At 37.3% G+C, this 26,868-nt stretch overlaps 1 protein-coding gene across 1 annotated transcript in view; it reads right to left on the bottom strand.

Moving 5' to 3' along the window:
- tpk1 (thiamin pyrophosphokinase 1) overlaps nt 1-26,868 on the bottom strand; it is a 626,168-nt gene that overhangs the window by 207,718 nt on the left and 391,582 nt on the right. The window contains exons 6-8 of the mRNA XM_051929034.1: nt 23,128-23,223; nt 12,267-12,413; nt 8,609-8,720 (exon numbers count right to left, since the gene is read on the bottom strand). Coding sequence (XP_051784994.1) covers nt 8,609-8,720; nt 12,267-12,413; nt 23,128-23,223 — 355 coding nt within the window. The remainder of the gene's footprint in view (nt 1-8,608; nt 8,721-12,266; nt 12,414-23,127; nt 23,224-26,868) is intronic.

Here is a 26,868-nt window from a genome sequence, read left to right as displayed (position 1 = left end):
GTTTACCTTCAAAGAAGCCCAAAAGGATTTTCTCTTAGGCAAGCCCTTAAAAAAACGTGTTCACAGGCGCTCTTAAACTTAAAATAAAAAATGAAGTGCTCCAAAAAAGACAGACATTCAAAATGCTTATTTTCTCTACAGATAGAGGTTTTCACTGAGCCAATCTAAAACACTGACTTGTTTGTTTTTAAGCTATTCCAAGGTGGACTCAGCATTCATTCCACTGGAAGAACAATATTCTTACAAGTCCAAGACCTCTTCCAGATTGCAACATATCTTTTTGCCTTCAATCTCCAGAAGTCTTACAGGCCCTAAAACAGAAAGGCATCCCTATTGCATGATGTCACTACTACAGTTGACAGTAGCCACTGTGCCCTAACAATCTTATGCTGAACTATGCATACTTGGACAACCCCTGTAGATGACAGTGGACTATTTGGAGTCATTGTAGACTTTTAAAGCACCTTTCTAATAATTGCCCCTCTCAACAGAATACTTACCTTTGCAGGATATCTGCTTTTGCACAGATAGAAAATGTTTAAAAATTTCTCCGTACTTTATAATGGACTTTGCTCTGTGAGATATTGAGTTTGTTTATCATTTGTTGATCATTTATTGTACTTCTACTTTCCAGTAATCTTAACCTGGATTTTCTTTGAATGTTCTTATGACTTCATGGTGGACTTTTGATGAGGATATGTCAAAAATCCAAAATGGGACTTCCCACAGATAAATCGACACAAAACAGCTTAATAACACAAAGGTGGCATCTGTTCAACCAATTATGTGACTTCTAAAGGCAATGTGTTGGAAAAAGTTTATTTGGGTTGTGGCACACAGCTGGGGGTGGTACCCAGCCGGGACGCCCAAGAGGACATCAGCACTTCTGCCACACCAGGAAGTGCTGGGGGGAAAAGGAGCAGGGACACCCGGAGTGCTTCCAGGGATGCAGCCGGGACTCCAGGTGCCCAACGAGCTTTTTCCTGCAGCACTTCCGGGTGTGACGGAAGTGCTGCCAAATAGGGCAATGCAAACATCCATGCGCATAGGGCCCTGGCCATCCGCCACAATATCCAAACCATTGTATCTCAACCAATGAATCTGTATCAGAATGGACCTATACAAACCAATGTATGTACCTCAACCACTGGATATATCTGAACAGATGTATTCAAACCTATGTATCTGAACCAATATATACAGTATATCTCTGAACCAATTTATATATTTACAAATTATTCTTTTTTTTTTCTGAACGGCCCCCATTGGTATGAGACAACATCTGTATATAATAATAATAATAATAATAATTCTTTGCATTTATATAGCGCTTTTCTCACTACTCAAAAGCGCTCAGCAATTGCAGGTTAAGGGCCTTGCTCAAGGGCCCCACAGAGCAGAGTCTCTTTTGGCATTTACGGGATTCGAACTGGCAACCTTCCGATTGCCAGTGCAGGTCCCTAGCCTCAGAACCACCACTCTGCCACATATAGATCTATATATATATATATATATATATATATATATATATATATATATATATATATATATATATATATATATATACACATATACACACACACACACAGCTTTGCCAGATAAAGATGCCCAATGAAGAAATATTATACTAACATACAGTGTAAATTATGAAAAGAGACTGCTTAAAATGAATATGTTTGAAAAAGAAAATGCATTTTAAAAAAGGAATGTAGTAAATTATCTATATCCATCTATTTGTTCATTTAAACACTGGGAACGAGGCACTAAACAACACTAAATGAGACTGCAAGACATATTCATGCATATACATACACAAATACACTCGCTCATTCAAAAACAGTTTAGAGAACCAATTAATGTGAAATCTAGGAGCAAACAACAGAAAGCACATGTTAACAATAGGTGAACACATAAATATAGAATAGGCTAGCGATCTGACCAGACACTGAGACACAATTCCTTGAGCTGAGAGGTACTGAGCAACTCTAATCACTAATTAGTACAACTTTGTAGCACCTTGAATAATCTATTCCTATTTGAAGAAATACAAATCAAACTTAAATATGTGTTTTTAGAAAAATAAAGCTATGGAATGTGATAGCATATGGAAAGGTGTTTTCCTCTCAAGAAATTTAGAAAATTAAAAAGTGACAAAAGAATATGCACAGTAAACACTTAATAAATAGTTTATTCAAATTAATTAATTTCTGCTGTGTCATCTTGGGGGAAAAAATAAATTTTTAAGTCTATTGCATGACCCTAACAAAAGCTGCAGACATTTCACCATGATTTACATGATTACACATTACAGAAGGCCAACTCATAACCATAGTAAACAATACTTGCCAAAAGAAGAATTTTGTCATTTTAATTATGTTTCTGTATACATTCATATACCATATCGTTTCTTCTGACAATCCCATTTACAACAGATCATTCCATATGAAAACAATACATTTTAAGCACTTGATAATATACTCTTGAAGAAAAAATAAATCCATCTCCATACGCTGAATTTTTATTTAACTATACAGCTTTTGCTAATTGCACTAAATTTGTCTTTTTTGAATGTGCACATATCTCTTTAGTATTAATTACAGATGAATAATTAAATTTTATAGATATCTTCAGTTAAGATGAATCAGAGCAAAATTGCATGAGAAAACTGAAGCACAGTCACATATATACTCTTCCAGCAGAAAAAAAGAGATGCACTTTATCTTATGGTATATTTAGTACAACTCTAATTGCATTTTAACTAGCACCTTTTATATAAATCACCATTTCATTACATAAATAAATGTTCTATGCAAAAACTATAACACATTTCTATCCTAAAAAAGTAAGTAATATGCAGCTTTATGTACTGAGCAAAGCTGATGGTTACTGACAGATTGTGAATCACTGTTTAATCTGCAATACAAATTTGATGGCTGTCAAAAACATCTGTCTTGGCAGTCTAAAACAGATATGGAACATTTAGTCATCTAGTTCAATCTACATGAATATGCAGTATGCTTGATATGCCTGGCTCTTAAACTAATAACGGAATCAGGTCCTCTCTCACTCATTGTTCTTTATTGTCCCCCAAAATACAATGCATCCTTCTTATCCGATCTGATTGAACTTTTGACCCACCTAAGCTCTTACTCTCAGAGAATGATCCTTCTCAGTGATTTCAACATCCATATTGACATCCCCACATCTAAACTGAGAAATGAATTCCTATCCTTACTGGACTGTTTTGACTTGACACAACATGTTGATTTTCCCACCCATTCTGGTGGTCATATATTGGATCTGATCTGCACTTCTGGACTATCTGTTGCCAACATTTATAGCACTGATTTGGGACTCTCTGACCATAAAGCAGTATTTTTCACTGTCTCACTGCCTTTCCCTCCTCTTACCTGTAAACGACAAATTTCTTACAGAAACCTTAAAAATATCTGTCCCTCAATCCTTTCTGGATCTATTTCTGATCTTTTACTGTCTGCACCTATTCTGTCAACACTAGATTGTCTTGTTGACCACTATAACTCAGCCCTTCATTCAGCATTAGATAAAACAGCTCCTTTAAAACATAAGGAGGTTCCCTTAAACGTTCAGCTCCTTGGTATAATTCAGAATTGCGATCTATGAAAGCAGCTGGCCGACGCCTTGAGAGAATGTCACGTAAGACTGGCCTCACTGTTCAAATCCAGGCTTTCTCTGATCACCAAAGAGCTTACAGAGAAGCACTAACTTCTGCCAAGAACACCCATTATGGCAGAATAATAGAAAGTGGCCACAATAACCCAAGGGTTTTGTTGTCTGTAGTTAATAAACTACTTGAACCTGCATCTGGCCCAGCTACCTCTTCTACTGAAGTCTGTGAGGAATTCCTCCACTTTTTCCGTAACAAAATTAAAGATCTAAATAATTCAACTAACATAAATACATCATCTGTTTATATCTCTCCCTGTTTTCCATCCAGCTCCTTCTCTAAGTTCTCACCAGTCACATCTGCGTTTTTTAATAACCTGCTTTGTAAGATGAGGCTGACTATTTGTGTACTGGACCCCATCCCCAGCACACTACTTAAATCCTGCCTTCATGCCATAATCCCGACTGTTACAACAACAATAAACTCATCCCTTGACACTGGCTCTGTGCCGCTCACTTTTAAAATTGCTTCTGTAACCCCAATGTTAAAAAAGTTTGGTCTTGATGCTGACAATCTTAACAATTTACGGCCTATTTCCCACTTACCTTTAAGTCAAAAGTTCTCGAGCGTGTTGTAGCTTCCCAACTCACCAATTACTTAACCTCTAAAAACTTGATGGAACCCTTTCAGTCTGGTTTCAGGGCGTGGCACAGCTGTGAAACTGCTCTGCTACGGGTAACCAATGATTTGCTTATGGCAGCAGACTCTGGGCAAACCAGCATATTAATTCTGTTAGACCTCAGTGCAGCATTTGACACTGTCAGACATGACATTCTACTGTCCAGAATGGAGAACATGCTGGGTATCTCTGGCACTGCCCTCCAGTGGTTCAAGTCCTATCTGACTGATAGGCAAGAGTTTGTTAGTCTTGGCAACAGCAGGTCCAGCACAGCGCCAGTCATACAAGGAGTTCCTCAGAGCTCTGTCCTCGGCCCTCTTCTCTTCTGTATTTACATTCTTCCCCTTGGCCATATTATTCGTAGCTATGGACTGGGTTATCATTTTTATGCAGATGATACTCAACTCTACTTCAATGTTAAAAGTGAAACTTCATCAGAGCTTTCTCAGCTCACAACCTGCCTTAGTAAAATTAAAACCTGGATGGAGTAGAACTCTTTAAAATTAAATTGCAACAAAACTGAACTCCTGCAAATTGGGACCAAAATGCAACTTTAATAAAAATGAGCTCCTTGCCAGTCCATCTTGGCAGTGATCTCATCAGACCTGCCTCTACTGTAAAGTATCTTGGTGTCATTTTTGATTCCTCCCTCTCTTATTCCGCCCACATAAATCATATTAAGAAACTTTATTACTTTCACCTCCGTAACATATCCCGTGTTCGCTCCTTCCTCTCCTTCTCTAATGCTGAGAAACTTGTCCATGCTTTTATCACATCCCACATCGAGTATTGTAATTCCCTACTGGCAGGTGCCCCTTCTAATCTTATATCACAGCTCCAGCAGCAGCGAGCACATCACACCCATTCTGCTCCATCTTCACTGGCTCCCTGTGTCTTACAGAATCGAATATAAAATCCTACTAATAACCAACAAAGCCTTAAATAACCTTGCGCCAAACTACATCAGTGACCTTCTCCATCACTATGTGCCTGCCCGCCCACTAAGGTCCTCTGATTCTGGCAATCTTGTTGTGCCCCACACTAATCTACACTCCATGGGCGACAAGGCCTTCAGCTGTATAGCGCCCAGACTCTGGAATGACCTACCAAAATTAATCAGGTCAGCTAACTCCATGAATTCTTTTAAAAAAAACAACTCAAAACTCATCTGTTCAGGAAGGCTTTTAGCTCTACTTGACTTTAGTATCCTTTTCTCAGTTTACTTCTCTGTCAAGATGCTCATGCAACCTGTATGTGTGTGTGCGAAACCATCAATTATATGTTGTCTGTTAGGCTTTCTTTTTTTTCTCTGAATTCACTATTGTAATCTTCTTTATTTATTTATCTGGTTTGTACAATGCTAAACACTGTATACCCTGCTGTTTTTGCTTATATTCTGTAAGTGCCTTGAGCATGGGAAAGGCGCTATATAAATAAAATGTATTATTATTATTATTATTATATGCAGATATGTATTCCTCAAACTTATCATGAGTTTTTTGATTTTTAATTTCAGCACTAGATACACATGGCAGAAACCCACAACCAGGCTAAAACATATTACTACAAGAAATCAACTAGAAATAAAGGTGGCATAGGAAGAACTTTTAAAGCTATGCACCAGCAAGTAATTGCTAACTAGTTTCAGACATACTGTACTTTGTTATTTGTATTGCCAAATTGTTTCAGACCTTTAAGTTTTAATTTAAAAAGCAGTGCATTTTATTTACTGCTATGCCTGACCATCTCCTCTCACTTTCCAAATGTATCCTTGTTTCTTCTAAGAAGTTTTTAAATGCATGCTAAATGTTCATTGTTATCCAGTGCCTTCCAATATAATTACAGCCTTGTTCAAGGTCACAGAATTCTGTAATGTTTCACAAACCAATCATAAATCACAAAGAATGAAAGCAAAAAAAAAAAATTAATCTCCCGTGTGTCATGAGAGTAAATGAAGGCTTTACCTAATTCATTCTTTTCATATTGCATTTGCTTTATTTACCGAAAAGTACTTTTTCTTCTTTAATCAAACAAAAACTGCTCTCTCTTTGCTGGCTTGTTTTGCAAGATAACACTTCTTCTGTGGATGCAGAAGAAGCATGCTCAATTTTAAATTTCTTAAACACACCATCTTTAGCTTTCAAGGAATTATCTCATTGAAAACGTTTTAAAGGTCACCTATCACAGACTGTACAATTTCAGATGGCAAAACTGTAATAAACATAGATGATTTTAATGAACATACTTATTCAATAATACATTTAATAGTCTATAAATGAATTAATAATGAGTATAAAATAATCTCATTAGTGAGACCAAACTTTATATTTCTTTGCATATTCCCTTGAAATGCAAGCTAATATTATTACTATGTTTCCTAAGTGCATGCACAAAATCTCTGGAAAAAATAAACCAATACTAGAGTTAGGTTTGAATAAGGAACAGCATTGATACTTTTTTTTCCTTTATCCATACTTTTATTTGTAGGTAAAAGAATCTTCTAAGCTTTAGGAGATTGAAGAAAGCATTATCTATTTGACAATATTTTGCCTACTAACTCCTAAATGGACACAGATATACTAAAAACCACATCATTTCCATTTTCATCTTACTAGTCAACTGTACCAATTGTAGTTTACCATCTAAAGGAGACAGTGTGATCTTCTGAAATGGCTACAAATTACAGGATATTCTGACTTCTGTCTAATAAATTGACTGCTTCCACCTTCAACAGAGCTGGCTAAATTTAACAGGTAAGCATCAAGTCAAATGCAGCAAATGGTAAAAAATCTAATAGCATAATTCTCAGTACTAGTTTTGCACAATTACCCTCTGTTCAGGGGTTTACTGAAATTTCTGGCTTATTTGTGGAAAATTTTAATTCAGAAGGGAGCCAAGAACCAAACTGGAACCAAACAGAAATTGGATTGGGGGGATTGTATCATCAGTGCAATCTTCCTAATAGTTCAAGGTGTATTAGCTGAGCCACCGCAATGTCTGGGCAATGTGATACTTTGAAAATTTAAACAAATTTTTATTTTGGAATGAACATATGGATCAGCTTATTTCTACACTGTTGTAAAACAGACACAGGTATAGATGAGCTTGTTAAAAATGGATAGGTAGTCTATTACTGCGGTGGGCTGGTGCCCTGCCTGGGATTTGTTCCTGCCTTGTGCCCTGTGTTGGCTGGGATTGGCTTCAGCAGACCCCTGTGACTCTGTGTTAGGATATAGCAGGTTGGATAATGGATGGATGAATGGATGGAGGTAGTCTATTATATTGAATAGAATGTGAAGCCTCCATTCCTTTATTGCTGCTCGGTTTGGTGATGCATTAAAAATCAATTCATTTTGGTATCTTCCTGGGTCCTCCCTGCGTGGAGTTTGCATGTTCTCCCCGTGTCTGCGTGGGTTTCCTCCGGGCGCTCCGGTTTCCTCCCACAGTCCAAAAAGATGCAGGTTAGGTGGATTGGCGATTCTAAATTGGCCTTAGTGTGTGCTTGGTGTGTAGGTGTGTTTGTGTGTGTCCTGCGGTGGGTTGGCACCCTGCCCAGGATTGTTTCCTGCCTTGTGCCCTGTGTTGGCTGGTATTGGCTCCAGCAGACCCCCGTGACCCTGTGTTCGGATTCAGCGGGTTAGAAAATGGATGGATAATGTATAATTCACTTTCAGTTGATTGGTCATAAACTCACATTATTGGCTTTTTAAAGCAAACACAAATCATGTACTTTTATTAAGTTAAACCAAGTGGAATTTGTAAATAGAGGTGTGATATTTGTTGTCCCCACTGGAATTAAAATGATATGTAACGTGGAATAAATGAAATCATTTCATTATAAGTTCTATCTAGTGTTTCGTGTGGATGATTAAGCACCTCCTTGGTTCATACCCTCTTCACATACCTGACTTTATAAATACTGGATGTTTACAGATTTTAGTGTTGCAGGATTATGGCTTACTGCAAGGAAAACATATTCCTATGTTTAGTTTATTAGCTTTCCTTTTCCTTGCTTCACCCAATAACTCTGAAATAGATAAACATGCTTTGTATCAATATCAAACCTTTGAATATTGTCTTTTTGAAAATAGTCACACTTTCTTTGCAAGTAGAACATGATGCCTATTTGGACAATCCAAAGGATAAGTGTGACTCTTGAATATAAAGTAGCAAGTAACTGAGAAATACTGTATATCACTGCTGGGCAACAAACTGATTAAAGGTTGCCAAATAGATTACTGTGTATTTCCCAACAAGAAATGCTTAAAAATACTTTCTCTTACCAATATTCCACTTAAGGCCAGTGGTAGTCGTAACACAGGGGGCACCCACTGGGATCAAGCCGCACCAGTCTCCCTCCAGTCCAGTGTTAACATTAAGTTTGTGATTTTTCCACTGAAAAAAAAGAGTGTGTAAGCTTTCAGATTTGTGGCTCAGTTACAGTATTAGAAGAAATTCTGAGAAAATATTACTTTGAATATCAAATTTAATTCTATATATAAATATTTTAAATGTTAAAAAAAAAAAAATCACACTGATTACTATACTTGTACTGTTTACCAAAACATTTGTCTAAAGCCACATAGTGATCTTGACTATATTTTGTAAGTGTGAAAGGGCATTTTCCTTTTAATACATACAACACAGCAACTTAAAGAATTAAACATTTTTTATAATGTAACAAAAAATAATATTGATAGTTCTGTGTGTATCACAGAGGAATATCAACAGTACAGTTGAAGGCAAAAATGCAAGCTTGGATGCAAGGAGAAGACGAAAGCAGCTTCAATGAAAGCAAGTGTAACTTTAGAAAGAAATCAAAATGAGGAAAGAAATTAAAATAAAACTCCTGGAAACTTGTATATCTGTTGAACAGTACAGTACAATACAGTAAAAAAAATCTCACAAGAAGAAATAAATGCAGTGGGAAAAAAAAAAACATGGCCAATAAATCATAGGAAGCCACATGCTTAAATAATGCTAAGGAATTATACGTCACATAAAAATGAGGAAACATAAGATCTATAAAAAAATAAAAAGTGTAAGCCATTGAAAAGTGTCAATCAGCAAATTTCAAAGAAACATTCAATGTATCAACTCAGCTCCACTTAGAAATGCTGACATGCAAAACTGACATTAAAGCTCCAGGAGTGATATGAAGCATGCTATCAAAAATCTATGATCCAACTGAGCAGCAGAGAATCACATTACTTTCTCTGAGATGCTAAAAGCTAACATAGTTTTCATTGCATCTCTATTCCACCTACTATTATCTGAAATGTAGACATCAGGAAAAATACCAAAAGAATGGAAGAAAGGTAAAATAGAGTAACTGCTAAAAAGGCAACCTTCTTTGTTTTTAGGAACTGGCATGGAATTACACTGCCGAATGCAATTAATAAAATCCTAGTGCAAAGTTTATGTAGGTAATTAGATGAAATTGTTGAAGACTGTGGAGAGAGGAAGCTGCCATTTACCCTGTCAGATTGTGCAGTGACCACATTCATTTGCTGAGAATTATTACTGAGCAAAACAGTGGCAGACACCATTTTAACCTAGCATTTATAAATTTTGAGCATGACTTCAACAGTTTAAACCATTATATTCTTAGGCAAAACTTCAATGCTACAGGAATTCTCACAAAAATCATTGGTATTGGAATTATATAACAGAGCCTCATGTAGGATAAACAATTAAGCCAAAAAGTTCAAATGAAATGCCAATGTGTTCTGCCGTTAGATAAGGATGCCCTCTCCCACCAATGTTATTCAACATTGTTCTATACTGGCCCATGAAGAGTTGCAATGTGGGCAGTCGTTAAATAAAATGTGATCTTTTTAATTATCTGTCTAACATCTGATTATGCTGATGATATAGGTCTGTTAATGCACGCACAATAACATGTAGCATTAAATCCACAAACTAGGAAGAACAGCACAGCTACTTAGATTAAAATCAACAGGCTGGACACTGCAATTTTTCCCTGTTCTTCTTTGCAAAACTGTTCAAGGTGCTGGTAGATTATATGAGAATTGTAAGCAAGCAACCTTTTTTATTTCTAGCCATACATTCTCAGTTGGACTGAGGTCTGGATACCATACATAGCCACTCCAGGATATTAATATTATTGTTCTTAAGGCATTCTTGTGTTGCTTTGCCTTTATGCTTGGGATTCTCGTCTTTCTGGAAAACAAATTTTCTCCCAAGGTGCAGGTTTCTGGCAGATTGCATCAGGTTTTTCCTCCTGGATTTACCAGTATTTTGCTGCAATCATTTTACCCTTGAACTTCTCAAGCCTTCCGGGCATCCTGCTGAGAGGCATCCCCACTGCATGATGCTGTCACCGCCCTGCTTCACTGGTGGGAATAATGCATGTTTGATATATGCCATGTTTGGCTAATTCTAGAAATGTTGTTTAGTCTGATGGATAAAAAGCTCAATGCTGGCCTCATCAGACCACAGAACCTTCCTCCAGCTGACTTCAGAGGCTCCCATGTGCCTTCTGACAAGCTCTAGCTGTGATGCCATGAGTGTTTTTTTTTTTTTTTTTTTATAAATAGTGGCTTTCTCTTTGCCACATTTCTATAAAGGTGCGACTTGTGAAGCACCCGGGCAACAGCAGCATGTAATTCCTTCAGACTTAAAATAGATCTTGTGGTGGCCACCCTCACTAGACTTCTTGTACAATCACTCAGGTTTTCTGGACAGCCTGCTCCATCAGATATACAGCTGTGCCACACTCTTTCCATTTCTTAAATGTTGATTTAACTGGACTCCATGGGATATTCAGTGACTTGGATATTTTCTTGTATTCATCCCATGACTTGTACTTTTCAATCTCTTTTTCACAGTGTTGCTGTGTGTGTTCTTTTGTGCTCATTGCTAAGATTAGACCACAATACTGACTTAGATAAGGTGTGCTTGTACTGTAATCAATTAAAAGACTTTGCCTACAAACAGGTAATCTCCATTCAAATAATTATGTGAATTCAAAAACCAACTGGCCACACCAATGATATTTATGTGTTTTATATTGAAGGATGTCATTACATATGTGGACAATAATTTTCTGTTTTATATTTGTAATTAATTTTGACAACTTTGTACAGTTCTGTTTTCACTTTGAAATTAAAAAGTCTTTTACTGTCTGTGTCAAAAAAAGTCAAATTAAATTTACTGGGATTCAATGTAGTATGACAATAAAATGTGAAAACATCAAAAAGGGATGCACGTGCCTGTCCCTGTTTCAGTTTAGGTTTTCTCAGGCGGGGATTTCATTTCTGTAATTTTCATTGTATCTTTTGAAAACATTATTTTTGGCTACTGTTTCTATTATTTAATTGTCATGCATTGCTCCCCACTTGTTCACATCACCATGGGAACTTCATTTTTGTTGTCACTTAGGTTACTCTGTATAAACAAAAATGTTGGGGTGAAGGACTTGTCATTATTTCATCAATACTCTTTAGTGGTAGTTATTACTGAGTAGGCCTATGTTTTAGTTATGATTATTCCATCTGCTCTTGGTTCATGATTTGTCTTGTTTGCCATGTACTGTTGTCTTTTCATTTCTGACCCTTGTGTTATCCCTGACTATAGACTCTCTCCCTCAATTATCTTCTAGTTTGTGTTTTCCATACATAATACCAAGCATACTGTGGTTACCATTAAAAAATATAACAGACAATGTCACTGAAGACAAATTTGTCATTGAAAATACACAACTGGATGATGCAGAGGCGAGTTCTGGTACCTGAGAGAACTTGTTACTATAAAACCATGCAACCTTATGGTTTTTTGCCACTTATGGTTATTATATGATCTATGCACTTTATGTCCTAGGTATCCCAACATGAGAACTTGAATGAGTTTAGATAAATTTATTTCTAATTAAGAATGAGAAATACAATAATAATAATGGTAATGATAAACTACACATACTGGTTTTAGTAGGTAAACTAAGGAAAATCCATCTATAACAACCACTGGTAGCTCAGTCATAGAGCTGGCATGATGAAGAGTCTCCACTGTAGCCATGATTTGGTCAAAACGCTCACCAAGCCCTCCAAGGGTCACTATAGTATCCACCTATAAATAGAAAAACAAAGTATGATAATGAATATATTATTAATAATAGTAATAACTTAATAATGACTGAACATCATACTCCATGATCAGAATGAGAGATGATGCCTGCTCATTGATGTAGAAGTTCGAGATTATGCACATGTCTCTCATATGTTTCTCATATATGGAATACAAAAGCTCATGTGATTCCAGTCATAGTTGGGGCTCTTGGAATAGTTAGACTTGGTTTCTAAAAACACTTTGTTGAACTCAATGGCAAATCAAATGCCACTCAGGTTCAGAAAATGATCCTCCTCAGAACAGACCATATACTTTGCAAGGTCCTGAACATTGGACAGTAACAACACCTAAAGATTCCAGAGGATTCCTTTTCAGGAGCAACAAAGGAAGATGAGACCTTAATTAGTATAAAAGATAGATAGATAGATAGATAGATAGATAGATAGATAGATAGATAGATAGATAGATAGATAGATAGATAGATAGATAGATAGATAGATAGATAGATAGATAGATAGATAGATAGATAGATAGATAGATAGATAGATAGATAGATAGATAGATAGATAGATAGATACTTTATTAATCCCAATGGGAAATTCACAAATATGCTCTGACCATAGTGAAACAAGGTATCAAACTCTATTGGTCTGACCATAATTCAACTATCAATGTTTTATATTTTTTATTTTTTTAACTTTTATGTCCATTTTGGGTAGCAAGAAGTCTATCGCTGCACCATTAGTCACAAGTTGGAATTCAGTTCTAGAATGGGCCCAAGTGTATTGCATAATTGTAGCCACTTCCCAACAACATCAAGAACAATACTGTAATGAGCACTAGGATGGAAAGATCAAGATGCACACATTGACTGAGAGAAAAGTCCAATAACGGGCATGTTAATTTAACAATGAATGACACTTTCAGAAAAATCACCTTGCGCAACTGTGAGATTTTTGAGCCAGTTAGGACTGCTTTCCTACTCTGAGATGTTTGATAAGTACAGGCAATAATCTTAACAGGTTTAGATGGTACAAAAAGGGGTCTGGTCCATTCAATGTACAAGACTACCCCTAAGTAATTAATGTGAAAAATGACAAATTTGATGAAAATCTTCAAAGTTCATAAGGGTTTGAAAAATTGTCAAATACTGTAATTAAATAAACTTTGAATCATTATCAAATAACCAGAAATTGCATCATTATTTTATTTCAGATGAAGACGATTACATTGCACACAAATGAATACCAGACATGTGGATAATGCAACACTAGATGGGCTAATTTTTTTTTTCTCTTTTGTCCAAGAATGTTTTTCACATTGTTTGCTATTGAACAGAACTGGTCACCAATATGTTCCATTATAGCATAAACTGTTTTCTCTTATTCTGCATGAAAACACTGAATTAAAAGTATTTTCTTTGCCACTACTACCAACTACATTGGGTAGTAAAATATAAACAACATATTATTTTTGAGTGCAGTAAAGGGAAAAACATATACTATTGTTTAATGATTCCATATTCCCATATAAATCATAATGCTGAACATTCATGTATAAACTTTATATGTATCTTGAACACCTGTTGCCATTATGTAGTTAATTCGGATTGTCAGTTGTCAAGGCAATAAGTTAGATATAATGTGATTAGAGCATATGCTAAAGTGATGAGCATTAGGAAAAAGAGATGTAGAATTAGCAACCTGAAAAATCTGAACAGAACACATCAACTGTGTCCCACTTTTGTATTACCTTTGTGTCTCTCCATTTAACAGTTAAGCTTTCCAATTTCTTTGTTTTTTGTGTGTATCTATATTGTTTGTTGATACTATAACTGAAAACTACTTATGTAAATCACGACTAACGAGATGGGAGGTTGGGCTGAAATTGTTTTACCTAGGTGGGATGTGAGGCAGTTTAAGGATACTGAGATCAGATGATGAGATGTTTGTTAAGAAACCCAGTCAATGTTCATTACTAGAAAGCTAATTCATAAAAGCCTCAAATTCAAAACAGAAACCAAAATTGTAGTCAAAGATCAAAACACTACATCTATGAGCATGGGAAAGGTGCTATATTAAAAAAAAATAATAATAATAAATATTATTATGATGATTATTATTATATCCAGAATGATTTACAACAAAAACTACACATGCTAAAAGTTCAAACTCTTGGATAATCAGGAGATGTGCGGGGCTGACCTTTATGCTGTACTGCGCACTCCTGGCTCTCTGACAAAAACATGACCAAATCAAGTAACAGAAGATTAATTTGGCATAAAAATCTATTACATAAAAGACATCACTACTTTTGGATCTGGAGCCTTGTGTTAATTTAACCTTATTGTGTTCTGCTGGAGAAAACTCACCAGATTTAGTATTTTAAATGAATCAGGGGATGGATGATAAGGCTAGATGACAGAAAAGAGTCATAACCAGGAAGTAAAAGTTCAAACACTAAACAAATACAAAGTCAAAGAGACTGCAGCATTACTCTAGTCTAGAATTCACAAAAATTCATCCACAATCTCGGATGATGCAAACTCTTTGATGACAGCTTCAACGGTGACATAATGTCATGTACCTTCTGGAACTATGCCCCTAGAGACAGTCCATTGTACTTAAACAATGGCTACACAAATGTTGATTTCCACAAGAAAAAAAATGGCATCACGGTAAACATTTAATACATTAACAATAAAAAATTAGAGAGTAATTAAGGCAGTAAATTCTCCATATTCAAAAACCTCCACTTCAAAAAAGTCACTTTCAGAAATTGTGAGAAAAAGTTATCTGAGGAGAGATCAATTTTTTTTAAAGTACCAAGAATCATAACATACTGCTTTTGAAGGAGAGCAGCAGTATGGAAAAGTAATTAGTACTGTTGCCTCTGAGGTCTGGAGTGCTGAGAACAAACTATTGTCCTGGGCACTGTTTTTGCAGTGTTTCCACATTTCTACAATAATTTGTGGGTTTTTCTCAGACATGTCACATATTTTAGGTTAAGTGAGAGTCCTAAAGTGGCCCATTGTGAGTGATTATGGATATGTGTGTGTGAGTATGCCCTACGATGGACTTACATCCCATCCAGGACAGAATTACAATCCTGAGACAGAGAAGTTGGTTAGAAAATGGATAGATGTTTTGCTTTATAGGTGGGAGGAATAGTGAGGCAGTGATTAGTGCTGCTGTTTGAAATCCTCAGCAGACTGGGTTTGAATTCCAGCTGTGTCAGAGCTTTAAGTTTGCACACTCTCCTGGAATATGTTTTTAAGATAGGTCTCCCAAGGTTTGCTCAGAAACATTTTGAGATTTTGCTTAATTATGTCCTTCCTGGGGTTGGTACTTGCATTGAGAGCTCAATGTTGCACAGGGTATGTCCTTATTTTATAGGGGCTTAACATCAGATTATGCTTGTTTAGCAGAATGAGTACAGGAGAATCTGTAAGGAGACCTGGATTAAAGTAATTAATGTTCTATCAGATGGTTGTGGCAAGTGCCCTCTTCTACGCGGTGGTGTGCTGGGGAGGCAGCATTAAGAAGAAGGACGCCTCATGCCTGGACAAACTGGTGAGTAAAGCAGGCTCTATTGTACGCATGGAGCTGGACAGTTTGACATCTGTGGCGGAGGGACGGACGCTCAGCAGGCTCCTATAAATTATGGAGAATCCACTGCATCCACTAAACAGGATCACCTCCAGACAGAGGTCTATCTATCTATCTATCAACATTAAACATTTTTAAAGCTATGAAATGTCCCATAGCTCAAAGCCCAATGATCCCAGCAATAGGAGTACATAACTTTTTTAAGGAAGACACCTTGACCATTATTCACAAGTAAAAGGGATTCTGTTTAATAATTCCACCGCAAGGGAAAATGCATTTTAAATATAAAAAATGTAAATTCAGTAACTTATTTTATAATAATTATCCAGCTTTCAAATTGAAAAAATTGTCCAAAAATAGTTAACTAAATTTTTCCCTGCTTTAAATTTTCCAACATCCCAATTGAATTGGAAAACTACTCAGCTGGCAACACTGATAGCAAATAATGCAATGGAGGAATCAACCTTAGATGTACGCTTATTATACAGTTGTGCACATACTCATGTACAAATGTATATGACTTTCATTTACTGTTGTCAAGCAACATGCTAGAAAATCGTAGAACAATACAATGAAAGCAGAACTCCAGAAGAAAATCAACACAGAAGACATTCCAGTCAGGAACTAAACCAGGGAGCAAGTACTGAAAGTCAGCAATTCTGCACATGGTAAAACATTGTCACCCAGGAAAAAAATATTATGAAATAAAATATAAGTAAATTAATACATCTATACAGTTCTAGTTTCATATGTAAAGTAACACATCAAATGACAGCACGAACGGTTTTATTTCTTTTTATTTGTAAAACCAAATATTTGTCTTTTAAATGTGGATTTGTCCCCATGATTCAAGTGTTCATTCTGTGCATACTAAATGTCATCACTAAATAACCTATTGTGTATCCTACATCATCTTGAGTAAATTACTGTAACCATTGCCAAGAATCTTGTTGCCTTCCTTAACCATTTTAAGAGTTTTGCTTTGTTTCTATTTGCCATAAATCATTCCTCTCTTTAAAGGGATAGCTACTTCCTCCTTATTTATCCTTATAGATACATCATTTTTCCCTTCACTGATCTGCAATACTTTATCCACCATGCAGGTATTAATCATCAATATGCTCCTATTCTATCAATTTCAGCTCTGTTTGGTTAGCTCTAGACACTAAATCACAGCCAAACTATAATGCATTCCACTCTATTTTATTCAGCTTAATCTTAAACATGGTTAAATTTCACACAGTTAAGACTTCTCTTGCATTTCTATTAGGATGTTATTAATTCCTTGAGTTAAGTTAATTTCATAATTAGACAGAAGTGAAGTGCACTGAATACGTATGGTTACAATGTGATTAAAAAGAATTGGCATAGCAGACAAGTACTTTATGCTCTCTTACTATTAAATTGTATTTAAAATGCAACATTCAGAGATTTTACACAGCAATCTAATAAGAGTTCAATTTCTTTGCACTTAATTCTTAAAGCAATGCTGTTATACTACTATGCATTCTTTTTCTTCTTTTTCTGGATGAAAGGTCAGTTCTTTAATTTATAAAATCCAGGGTGTTCTGCGAGTAAAAGTCAATAGCATAACAATTAGGTTCAATTATTCATATATCTTACATTTTACAGATCCTACCTTTGTCGTACTGCTAAAGGTCTTGACTGATTAATTTTATTCTTCCTTTTCTATTTTAAGATGCTTATACAACTGATAATACATTAATTTTGCAACTTAATTCCCAGCTGGCAAGGGAATTATCAAGGAAATGTGCACCACCGGAGTGGCACAGACCAGGGGACTTTCTTAATTAACCTTTCACAGCAAAGAGTATACTAGCAGTAAGAAAACACCCCAGAATCAAAGTCTGGTAGTGTAAATCTTTTAAGAATATAAGTAAGACTGAGATGGGCAATGGAGAGCTGGCATTATACTCTAGATTCTCCAAGAATCAATGTGGCAACCTGGGGTTCCTTCATCCAAGTCAGTGACGTTTTTAGAGATATGACCTCCTGTTGCATAACAAAGCACCAGTTTAAGAGGAAGTAGAGTGTGTTTTCAAAGATTGCATTTACCATGGAATGTCTCTGTCTTTCCTTACCTCTTTTTTCAGCAGAGTGGATTATGAATTAAATGACTTTGGGACAAGACAATGACATCATGTAATTATGAGAGTGCAAGTAGATATAAGGTTTAAACTGATAGTAAGGCGTAAGACTTATTTATATTTTTCTGGTGGGAGGACATCAGTAGATGTATCCCTAAGAAGAACTTCAGGCAAATGGTTAAACAAAGATGTTAAAGCTGTTGACATTGACAGTCTGGTAAAAGAAAGAAGATAAACTAACATTTCAATAAATATTTTAACTGAATATTTTATGTGCAGCCTTGAAAATGTTAAACTGCTAATCCATTCCTGCTTTTTTGTGCTTGTGGTATGATAAATATTCTCCATAGGCTCCTCTAATATCCTCCTATTTTCATATTGTCACTGATTAGCCATATTCTTCTTGGTTTACATCTCATTTTTAAACTGGTACACATAATATCTGATGTAACATACACAGAAAGGTTTTTAAAGTACAATATTATCACATGTAAAAATACTGCTGTCTGTTTAACAGCACTTCTTATGCTATGTGCAACAGATCGAAAACCATCCCAGTAAAAACACATTTCTGAAACAGGGTAAATGTTGTACTCAAAGATATAAGCAATTTAATTTCAATTTAAAAAGACATACATATGTAAAATGTGAATGTTGTATTGATCTCCACATTTAGTGATATTATCGTTGTAACAATGCTCATACACTTTGTAGGAGCTGGTGTCTGCCCTTGTTTTACAACACAAATGAATAATTAACTGCATGAACACTGCATTATTTTGCATCATGTTGTTTTTCAATGATTTTAGTAATTATAAATTTTTGATTGTGTCTGCATTTTTGATTTTGTTTGTCTGAACATCACCCAGCTCACATTTTACTTGTTTATTTCTAACATCTGTAAAGAATGTGTAAAACAAAACTAGTGGTACATTTGATGGCATCCAAAGTGCTCCTGTATATGCTTATATATTTATTATGAGATATTTCTTCAAAAACATCATAAATAATAAAAACACATACTGCAAAGAACAAGATCTAGCTTTGACTGCACATACACAAGTTGTACAGGAGGCTCTTATTTCAATGATAAAAGTCAGCACATCTTTCAGAATGACTGGGAAACAAAATTGTGATTGGAGCATCCATATATTTAACCATCCATCCATCCTCTTCTGCTTATCCGAGGTCGGGTCGCGGGGGCAGCAGCTTGAGCAGAGATGCCCAGACTTCCCTCTCCCCAGCCACTTCTTCTAGCTCTTCCAGGGGAATCCCAAGGCGTTCCCAGGCCAGCCGGGAGACATAGTCCCTCCAGCGTGTCCTGGGTCTTCCCCGGGGCCTCCTCCCAGTTGGACGTGCCTGGAACACCTCACCAGGGAGGCGTCCAGGAGGCATCCTGATCAGATGCCCTAGCCACCTCATCTGACTCCTCTCGATGCGGTTGAGCAGCGGCTCTACTCTGAGCCCCTCCCGGATGACTGAGCTTCTCACCCTATCTTTAAGGGAGAACCCAGACACCCTGCGGAGAAAACTCATTTCAGCCGCTTGTATTCGCGATCTCGTTCTTTCGGTCACTACCCATAGCTCATGACCATAGGTGAGGGTAGGAACATAGATCGACTGGTAAACTGAGAGCTTTGCCTTATGGCTCAGCTCCTTTTTCACCACGACAGACCGATGCAGAGCCCACATCACTGCGGATGCCGCACCAATCCGCCTGTCGATCTCACGCTCCATTCTTCCCTTACTCGTGAACAAGACCCCGAGATACTTGAACTCCTCCACTTGGGGCAGGATCTCGCTCCTAACCCTGAGAGGGCATTCCACCCTTTTCCGGCTGAGGACCATGGTCTCGGATTTGGAGGTGCCGATTCCCAACCCAGCCGCTTCACACTCAGCTGCAAACCGATCCAGAGAGAGCTGAAGATCACGGCCTGATGAAGCAAACAGGACAACATCATCTGCAAAAAGCAGTGACCCAATCCTGAGTCCACCAAGCCGGACCCCCTCAACACCCTGGCTGCGCCTAGAAATTCTGTCCATAAAAGTTATGAACAGAATCGGTGACAAAGGGCAGCCCTGGCGGAGTCCAACTCTCACTGGAAACAGGTTCGACTTACTGCCGGCAATGCGGACCAAGCTCTGACACCGATCGTACAGGGACCGAACAGCTCTTATCAGGGGGTCCGGTACCTCATACTCTCGGAGCACCCCCCACAGGATTCCCAGAGGGACACAGTTGAACGCCTTTTCCAAGTCCACAAAACACATGTAGACTGGTTGGGCGAACTCCCATGCACCCTCCAGGACCCTGCTAAGGGTGTAGAGCTGGTCCACTGTTCCGCGACCAGGACAAAAACCACACTGTTCCTCCTGAATCTGAGGTTCGACTATCCGACGGACCCTCCTCTCCAGAACCCCCGAATAGACTTTTCCAGGGAGGCTGAGGAGTGTGATCCCTCTGTAGTTGGAACACACCCTCCGGTCCCCCTTCTTAAAGAGGGGGACCACCACCCCAGTCTGCCAATCCAGAGGCACTGTCCCTGATGTCCATGCGATGTTGCAGAGACGTGTCAACCAAGACAGCCCTACAACATCCAGAGCCTTGAGGAACTCCGGGCGTATCTCATCCACCCCTGGGGCCCTGCCACGAAGGAGTTTTTTGACCACCTCGGTGACCTCAGTCCCAGAGATGGGGGAGCCCACCTCCGAGTCCCCAGGCTCTGCTTCCTCATTGGAAGGCATATTAGTGGGATTGAGGAGGTCTTCGAAGTACTCCCCCCACCGACCCACAACGTCCCGAGTCGAGGTCAGCAGCGCACCATCCCCACCATACACAGTGTTGACGCTGCACTGCTTCCCCCTCCTGAGATGCCGGACGGTGGACCAGAATCTCCTCGAAGCCGTCTGAAAGTCGTTCTCCATGGCCTCCCCAAACTCCTCCCATGCCTGAGTTTTTGCCTCAGCAACCACTGAAGCCGCATTCCGCTTGGCCTGCCGGTACCTATCAGCTGCTTCCAGAGTCCCACAGGACAAAAGGGACCGGTAGGACTCCTTCTTCAGCTTGACAGCATCCTTCACCGCTGGTGTCCACCAACGGGTTCGGGGATTGCCGCCACGACAGGCACCAACTACCTTACGGCCACAGCTCCGGTCAGCCGCCTCAACAATAGAGGCACGGAACATGGCCCATTCGGACTCAATGTCCCCCACCTCCCTCGGGACATGGTCGAAGTTCTGCCGGAGGTGGGAGTTGAAGCTACTTCTGACAGGGGGCTCTGCCAGACATTCCCAGCAGACCCTCACAACATGTTTGGGCCTACCAGGCCTGACCGGCATCCGCCCCCACCATCGGAGCCAACTCACCACCAGGTGGTGATCAGTTGACAGCTCCGCCCCTCTCTTCACCTGAGTGTCCAAGACATGTGGTCGCAAGTCCGACAACACGACCACAAAGTCGATCATCGAACTGAGGCCTAGGGTGTCCTGGTGCCAAGTGCACATATGAACACCCCTATGCTTGAACATGGTGTTTGTTATGGACAATCTGTGACGAGCACAGAAGTCCAATAACAAAACACCACTCGGGTTCAGATCGGGGGGGCCATTCCTCCCAATCACGCCCTTCCAGGTCTCACTGTCATTGCCCACGTGAGCATTGAAGTCTCCCAGCAGTACGAGGGAGTCCCCAGAAGGTGTGCCCTCCAGCACCCCCTCCATTTCTCAAAATCATTTATCTAGAGCAGAGGTGCTGGGACGCTAGAACCCAGCTCAGTAAGCATCAAGCAAAAAGCAGAAACAATCCCTGGGTGGAGCAGCAGCTAATCACAGAGTTAACACACACACAAATGCCAATTTAGCTTTGCCAGTCCACCTAACCTGCATGTCTTTGGACAGGGAACTAAACGGTAGCACCTACAATAAAGTTTTGTGGACATGGGGAAAACATCCAAACACCATGCACAGAGCACCTAGAATGTGAACCCTGATGTCTTTAGTGCTGATTGTGAAAAACTACCTTATGGGTCTAAGAAAAACTAAGCCTTTCTATATTATTATACACAGAATCAAAATACCATATATACTCGTGGATAAGTTCACCCACGAATAATTCGGGACTTGATTTTACAGTATAATTTCTGGTATTTTATAATGTCAGTCGTATAAGTTGAATGCGGAAAACTCACGCTATTGGTCCAAGGGATTATGATATGCTAACACACACCTGAGAGAGTAACCACAAAACACACTGCCTTTTTTTTCTATGTGGATGCGGCAATGCACTGTATCAGCGCGTGCTCCTAACCCCGTATCTCTCTATTGTGCCTATGTGACTCGCACGGTAATACCCGAACTATTCCGAAGCGACGTTTGCACTGTATTGTGTTTTTTGTATCTCACTCCATCATACATCTTTATCGTACGAGCATCACTTATCTACAATTGAGCGTTTGATCAGAAGAAAATATGAAGCTAGTTTTAAATTAAACATCATTGAAATAGCGAAAGAAATTAATAACTTCGCTGCTGCAACAAAATTCGATGCATCTGAGAAACTAATGCAAGATTGGAGGAGGCAAGAAGATGTTACAAAAAAAAAATTAAGTGTCGCATTTTTGAATGGGCGTTTCAAGACCCGACTTATATGTGAGTATATACGGTAAATTGAATTTAAAGTTGATCCTATTTCAAAGAAGAAATTTCAACAAATAAAAAGTATTATCAAAACACTATAAACACAGCAGGTTAACAGTTTCCTCTACTGTTAAACAGCAATTATAGCCTGGAAATAAAAAGAAATTAAATTAATTGAGAAAGATCCAGACAGCCTTCTTATGAGGAACTATTTGTCTCGTGTAGAGATTTTTTTTTTCTTAAAATTAGTAAAACAAAGAAAAAACGCAGCCTTAACATGAACCAGAAACATACTGATTTTGAACAGCAAAGACTCTACTGAAATATTGGTATAGATACACAAGTACAGAAAAACAGGCTTACCTTGATATTTTCTTGCTTTATTTTTTGCAAAAGGATAGTAATGGATTTTGTAAAGTCTGTCAGATCTTGATCTTCTGTCTTTATTATCTGGCACTTCTAAATACATAGAAAAAAGAATGAAGCTGCTTTATGTGCAACCATTGTCAAAAGGATTACAAAGTGGATATTCCATTTATTTTAAAATCTGCATAATAAATACACAACTTTATACATACAAGCTCATCGGGAATTAAAAGTTTTGTTGTTTGTCTTTCACTTTTTGAGTTTTTTGTTTTTCACATTATTTTGGCATATTTTGGTAAGTCATCAGGTGCTGTCACTTTTTTTTTTGGTTACTCTGAAGTTACATGTTACTAAGACCTGTGGCTATGTGTACAAGTAACATAATTCAGGCCATCTTATTTGAAGACAAACTTTAAATATGAAAAATTTGTTCTCAGGCAGTGTATTGTATTCATTATCAGTTTAATACATAACAGTCTTGTTTTCTGGATTTAATAACAACTCCTGTTTGTCCTCTGACTACTCTAAGTGATCGTCTGTGATAAATCTCCACCTCTCTTTCACTCTTTTCCATTTGATCACAAAAATATTGTATTATCAATACTTTATATTACTATTCTGAAATAAAAAGTAGTATTAAATCCTGACACTGAAAAGCTGTAGTATAACAAAGTTTAAATCCTAATTGGAAGCCGAATCTTTGCCAATTATTGAACTCTTTCTTGAGTAAACCTTTTGCTATGTTCTTTTCTGAGATTCAAAATAATTTCACCAGAGTAAATATTTTACTTTTCTGTGACATTTATATAATTTCAAACATGTGTAAGAACCCTAGTTGTCAATGTGGCCTCTGTCCATTCTATCTTTTATTACAATCACACCGTACTAAGCAGTACACTGATTTGTTATGACATTTAGTAACACAGATAAATTGAAAAGCAATAACCAAAATTAAATTTAAACAGGTATTTAAGAATGCATTTGTAGTATTGCATTCCTCAATAGATTAATTTCCCTTAACTCTACATCATTTATTAACTAGCAAAAATATATATTAAGACAAAAACAGACAGAGAACAAAACCTTTAAGAATAAAAGTGAATTTCTTGCCAGGGCATCCTATGGGCACAGCAGTTAATTTGTGGGGCACGTAAAGATAAAAAAAATATATCCAAAACTACAGAACACTTTATTTAAACATAATTCATAATGCTACATATATTCAATGACATTTTTTGAAATGTCAGACTGGTCTCTGAAAACATTACTTTTAATTTTAAGTATTAGTGTATCTAATCTTGTCAGCTCTTTGTGTTCAGCTTCTCCATTAGCTCCCCTTTGAGAGATACAATGAGTTGTACAGATTCTGAACCACTCTCTGCACAAAAACTGAACTGACACCAACAGAAGAACTTTGGATGCACTGCAGGGCAGCAAAATTTTTGTTTGCTTGCATGAGAATGAGCTGCCAACACATCATCAAAGTTGCAAACCCTGACATTCTTGTCCCACATTTCCCCTTGAAGCTAACGTCTAAAGGGAAAGCAATGATGTTGAATCTTTCAGGTATGTCAAAACGCCACACCATATCACCATGCCATCGCGCACATGCACAAGTTATGGGATCTTAATTGTTCCAGGATTGCAACATTTTTTCGTTTTTAAAATTTCTTGTGACCCATCTCTAAAAAAGTAATACTCCAAAAAACAATTGCTCTCTTTAATGCTGAAATGAGGTAAATTAATCCCCCAAGTTAAGGACTCATGACTTAAATTCCCCTTTGAATTTTAGTGTCTCTTATATGTCCCATTAACCAGCCATCAATATCCTTGCATGTACAATGGCATACATAGCAGTAGTTGGCCAGTCAGTCTTAGAATACCATGAATGAAGGACTTGCTCCCATTCATGGATTTCTGAACCAAACTTTTGGTACTGGAACCTTCCAGTTTAATTTTCGGCCTCTCTTTCCAAAACTGAAAAAATTTGATTTCTCTAAATATTTATGTTTCCTGCACCACCACAGCATACTAACTACTGCTATCAGACACAACTAAATTGCTATTTTACACACAACAGAATTATTTACAAATGATAATATCTATAGAAGTATAAATCACAAACAACAGCAATATGCTAACCTTACTTGAATAATTTTAAAAGCTGTCTTTTTATGTTATTCAAATCCAAATACTAAAAGTAAAAGGTTCAATGAAAAATTTGCAACAATTAGTTATATTTAGTACCAACTATTGGTAGTTCCCTAAAGGAAGCGATTAAAAAAAAAAAAAATCTCATGTATGAAGGATTCCTGACCAATGAATGTTCACCTTTTTGTTCTACATTATTAATGGGTGATATCTCCACAGAATGTCATTAAAATCAGAGGTCCCTACGCTGTCTGTTTACAGTATGTAAACAAGTTGTAGCTACGGGCCAGGCATTCAACTTTGCAGTGTGCTTGTCCAAAAAAACACATTTCAGAGCTGGCATATGCCACTGGTTGTAGCACCCAAAATCATGAATAACATTGCTTGTGAAAGTTTTTAAAGCTATACACAATGTTGTACAAAGTCTCCCATACATTTCTGGCTTAAATAGAAATGTGCTAGTGATATCAAGTATTGCAAACCTAGCAAGAAACAACAGTATCTTCACAGCAAAATGACAAACAATATGGCACAATGTATAGAAAAAAACATTTAAGTGAAAGTGAAATTACACAATAACGTAAGAGTTAAAAAAAGGTGCTCAAAAATATTTATTAAGCCAATGGAGAAAAAAGAAAAATAATAACAAACGTCCTGAAATTCATAATAACAGGTCAAGACTAGAATTTAGAACTAGATCCCAAAAATAATGTAATAAAAATAATGGAAAGGAATTATTAGGCAAATTATTTGTCTAAAGCAAGGAAAATAAGATAATGGTCCAGCAGTGGTATTCTAAATGAGCTGGATAGGTCTGAATGTTTTTGTAGATAGTTGCAGCAATCTGTTCTAGACAGAACAAAAAGTTGAGTGTTATAGACAGTAAGCAATGGACGTATTTTCAGAAGAAAAGAAGTTAAAGGACTAGATCAAAGAAGTTACAGTATGTGATGTGTGGATTAAACCCAGATCACAGAACAGTCAGAAAAATATAACTTGATAGTACAACATATATTAGAGGTAACACTGAATACGGTACTGTAATTTCCAATTCTCCAAAATTTTCTTTACTCTAGAGACATTGCTACAAAACAACCTAATGGATTTTGGAGTAACCTTAAAACTGTATCATATTTTCCCCTTAAAGAAAATGTTTTGCATTTTTTAAGTTGAAATTATTTGTTACAGTCATAGTATATATTAATTGTATATTAATTTGCCATATGAAATCCTGTTTTAACGGGAACCATTTTTTTCTAAAACGACAAAAATATATCATGCCACTTCTAGTGGTTTAAAAATGGGTTTCAAAACACACGTTAAGTGTGAAAACTGTGCACTTCACCTCATTACTTATCTCCCTCTACAGTAGCCATTCATCCCCAGTGGCATGATTTCTTCTACCAATATCCTTTCCATCTCAAAAATGTCTCCAAGAACTGTCACTGAAATTCTTAAATGTTATTCAAATTTTAAAATGTGATCTTTTAAAATTTCTCTCAGGTTTTTTGCAAACTGTTGTTTTTTTTCTAACTAAGGAATCTAATTATGTGATCAAGATTTTAATCAGAGCTTTCAAATTGAAGT

The sequence above is a fragment of the Erpetoichthys calabaricus genome, chromosome 6, assembly GCF_900747795.2.
Source record: "Erpetoichthys calabaricus chromosome 6, fErpCal1.3, whole genome shotgun sequence".
NCBI lineage: Eukaryota > Metazoa > Chordata > Cladistia > Polypteriformes > Polypteridae > Erpetoichthys > Erpetoichthys calabaricus.
Note: the sequence above shows the minus strand (reverse complement) of the source record. Positions and strands in the feature narration are given on the sequence as shown.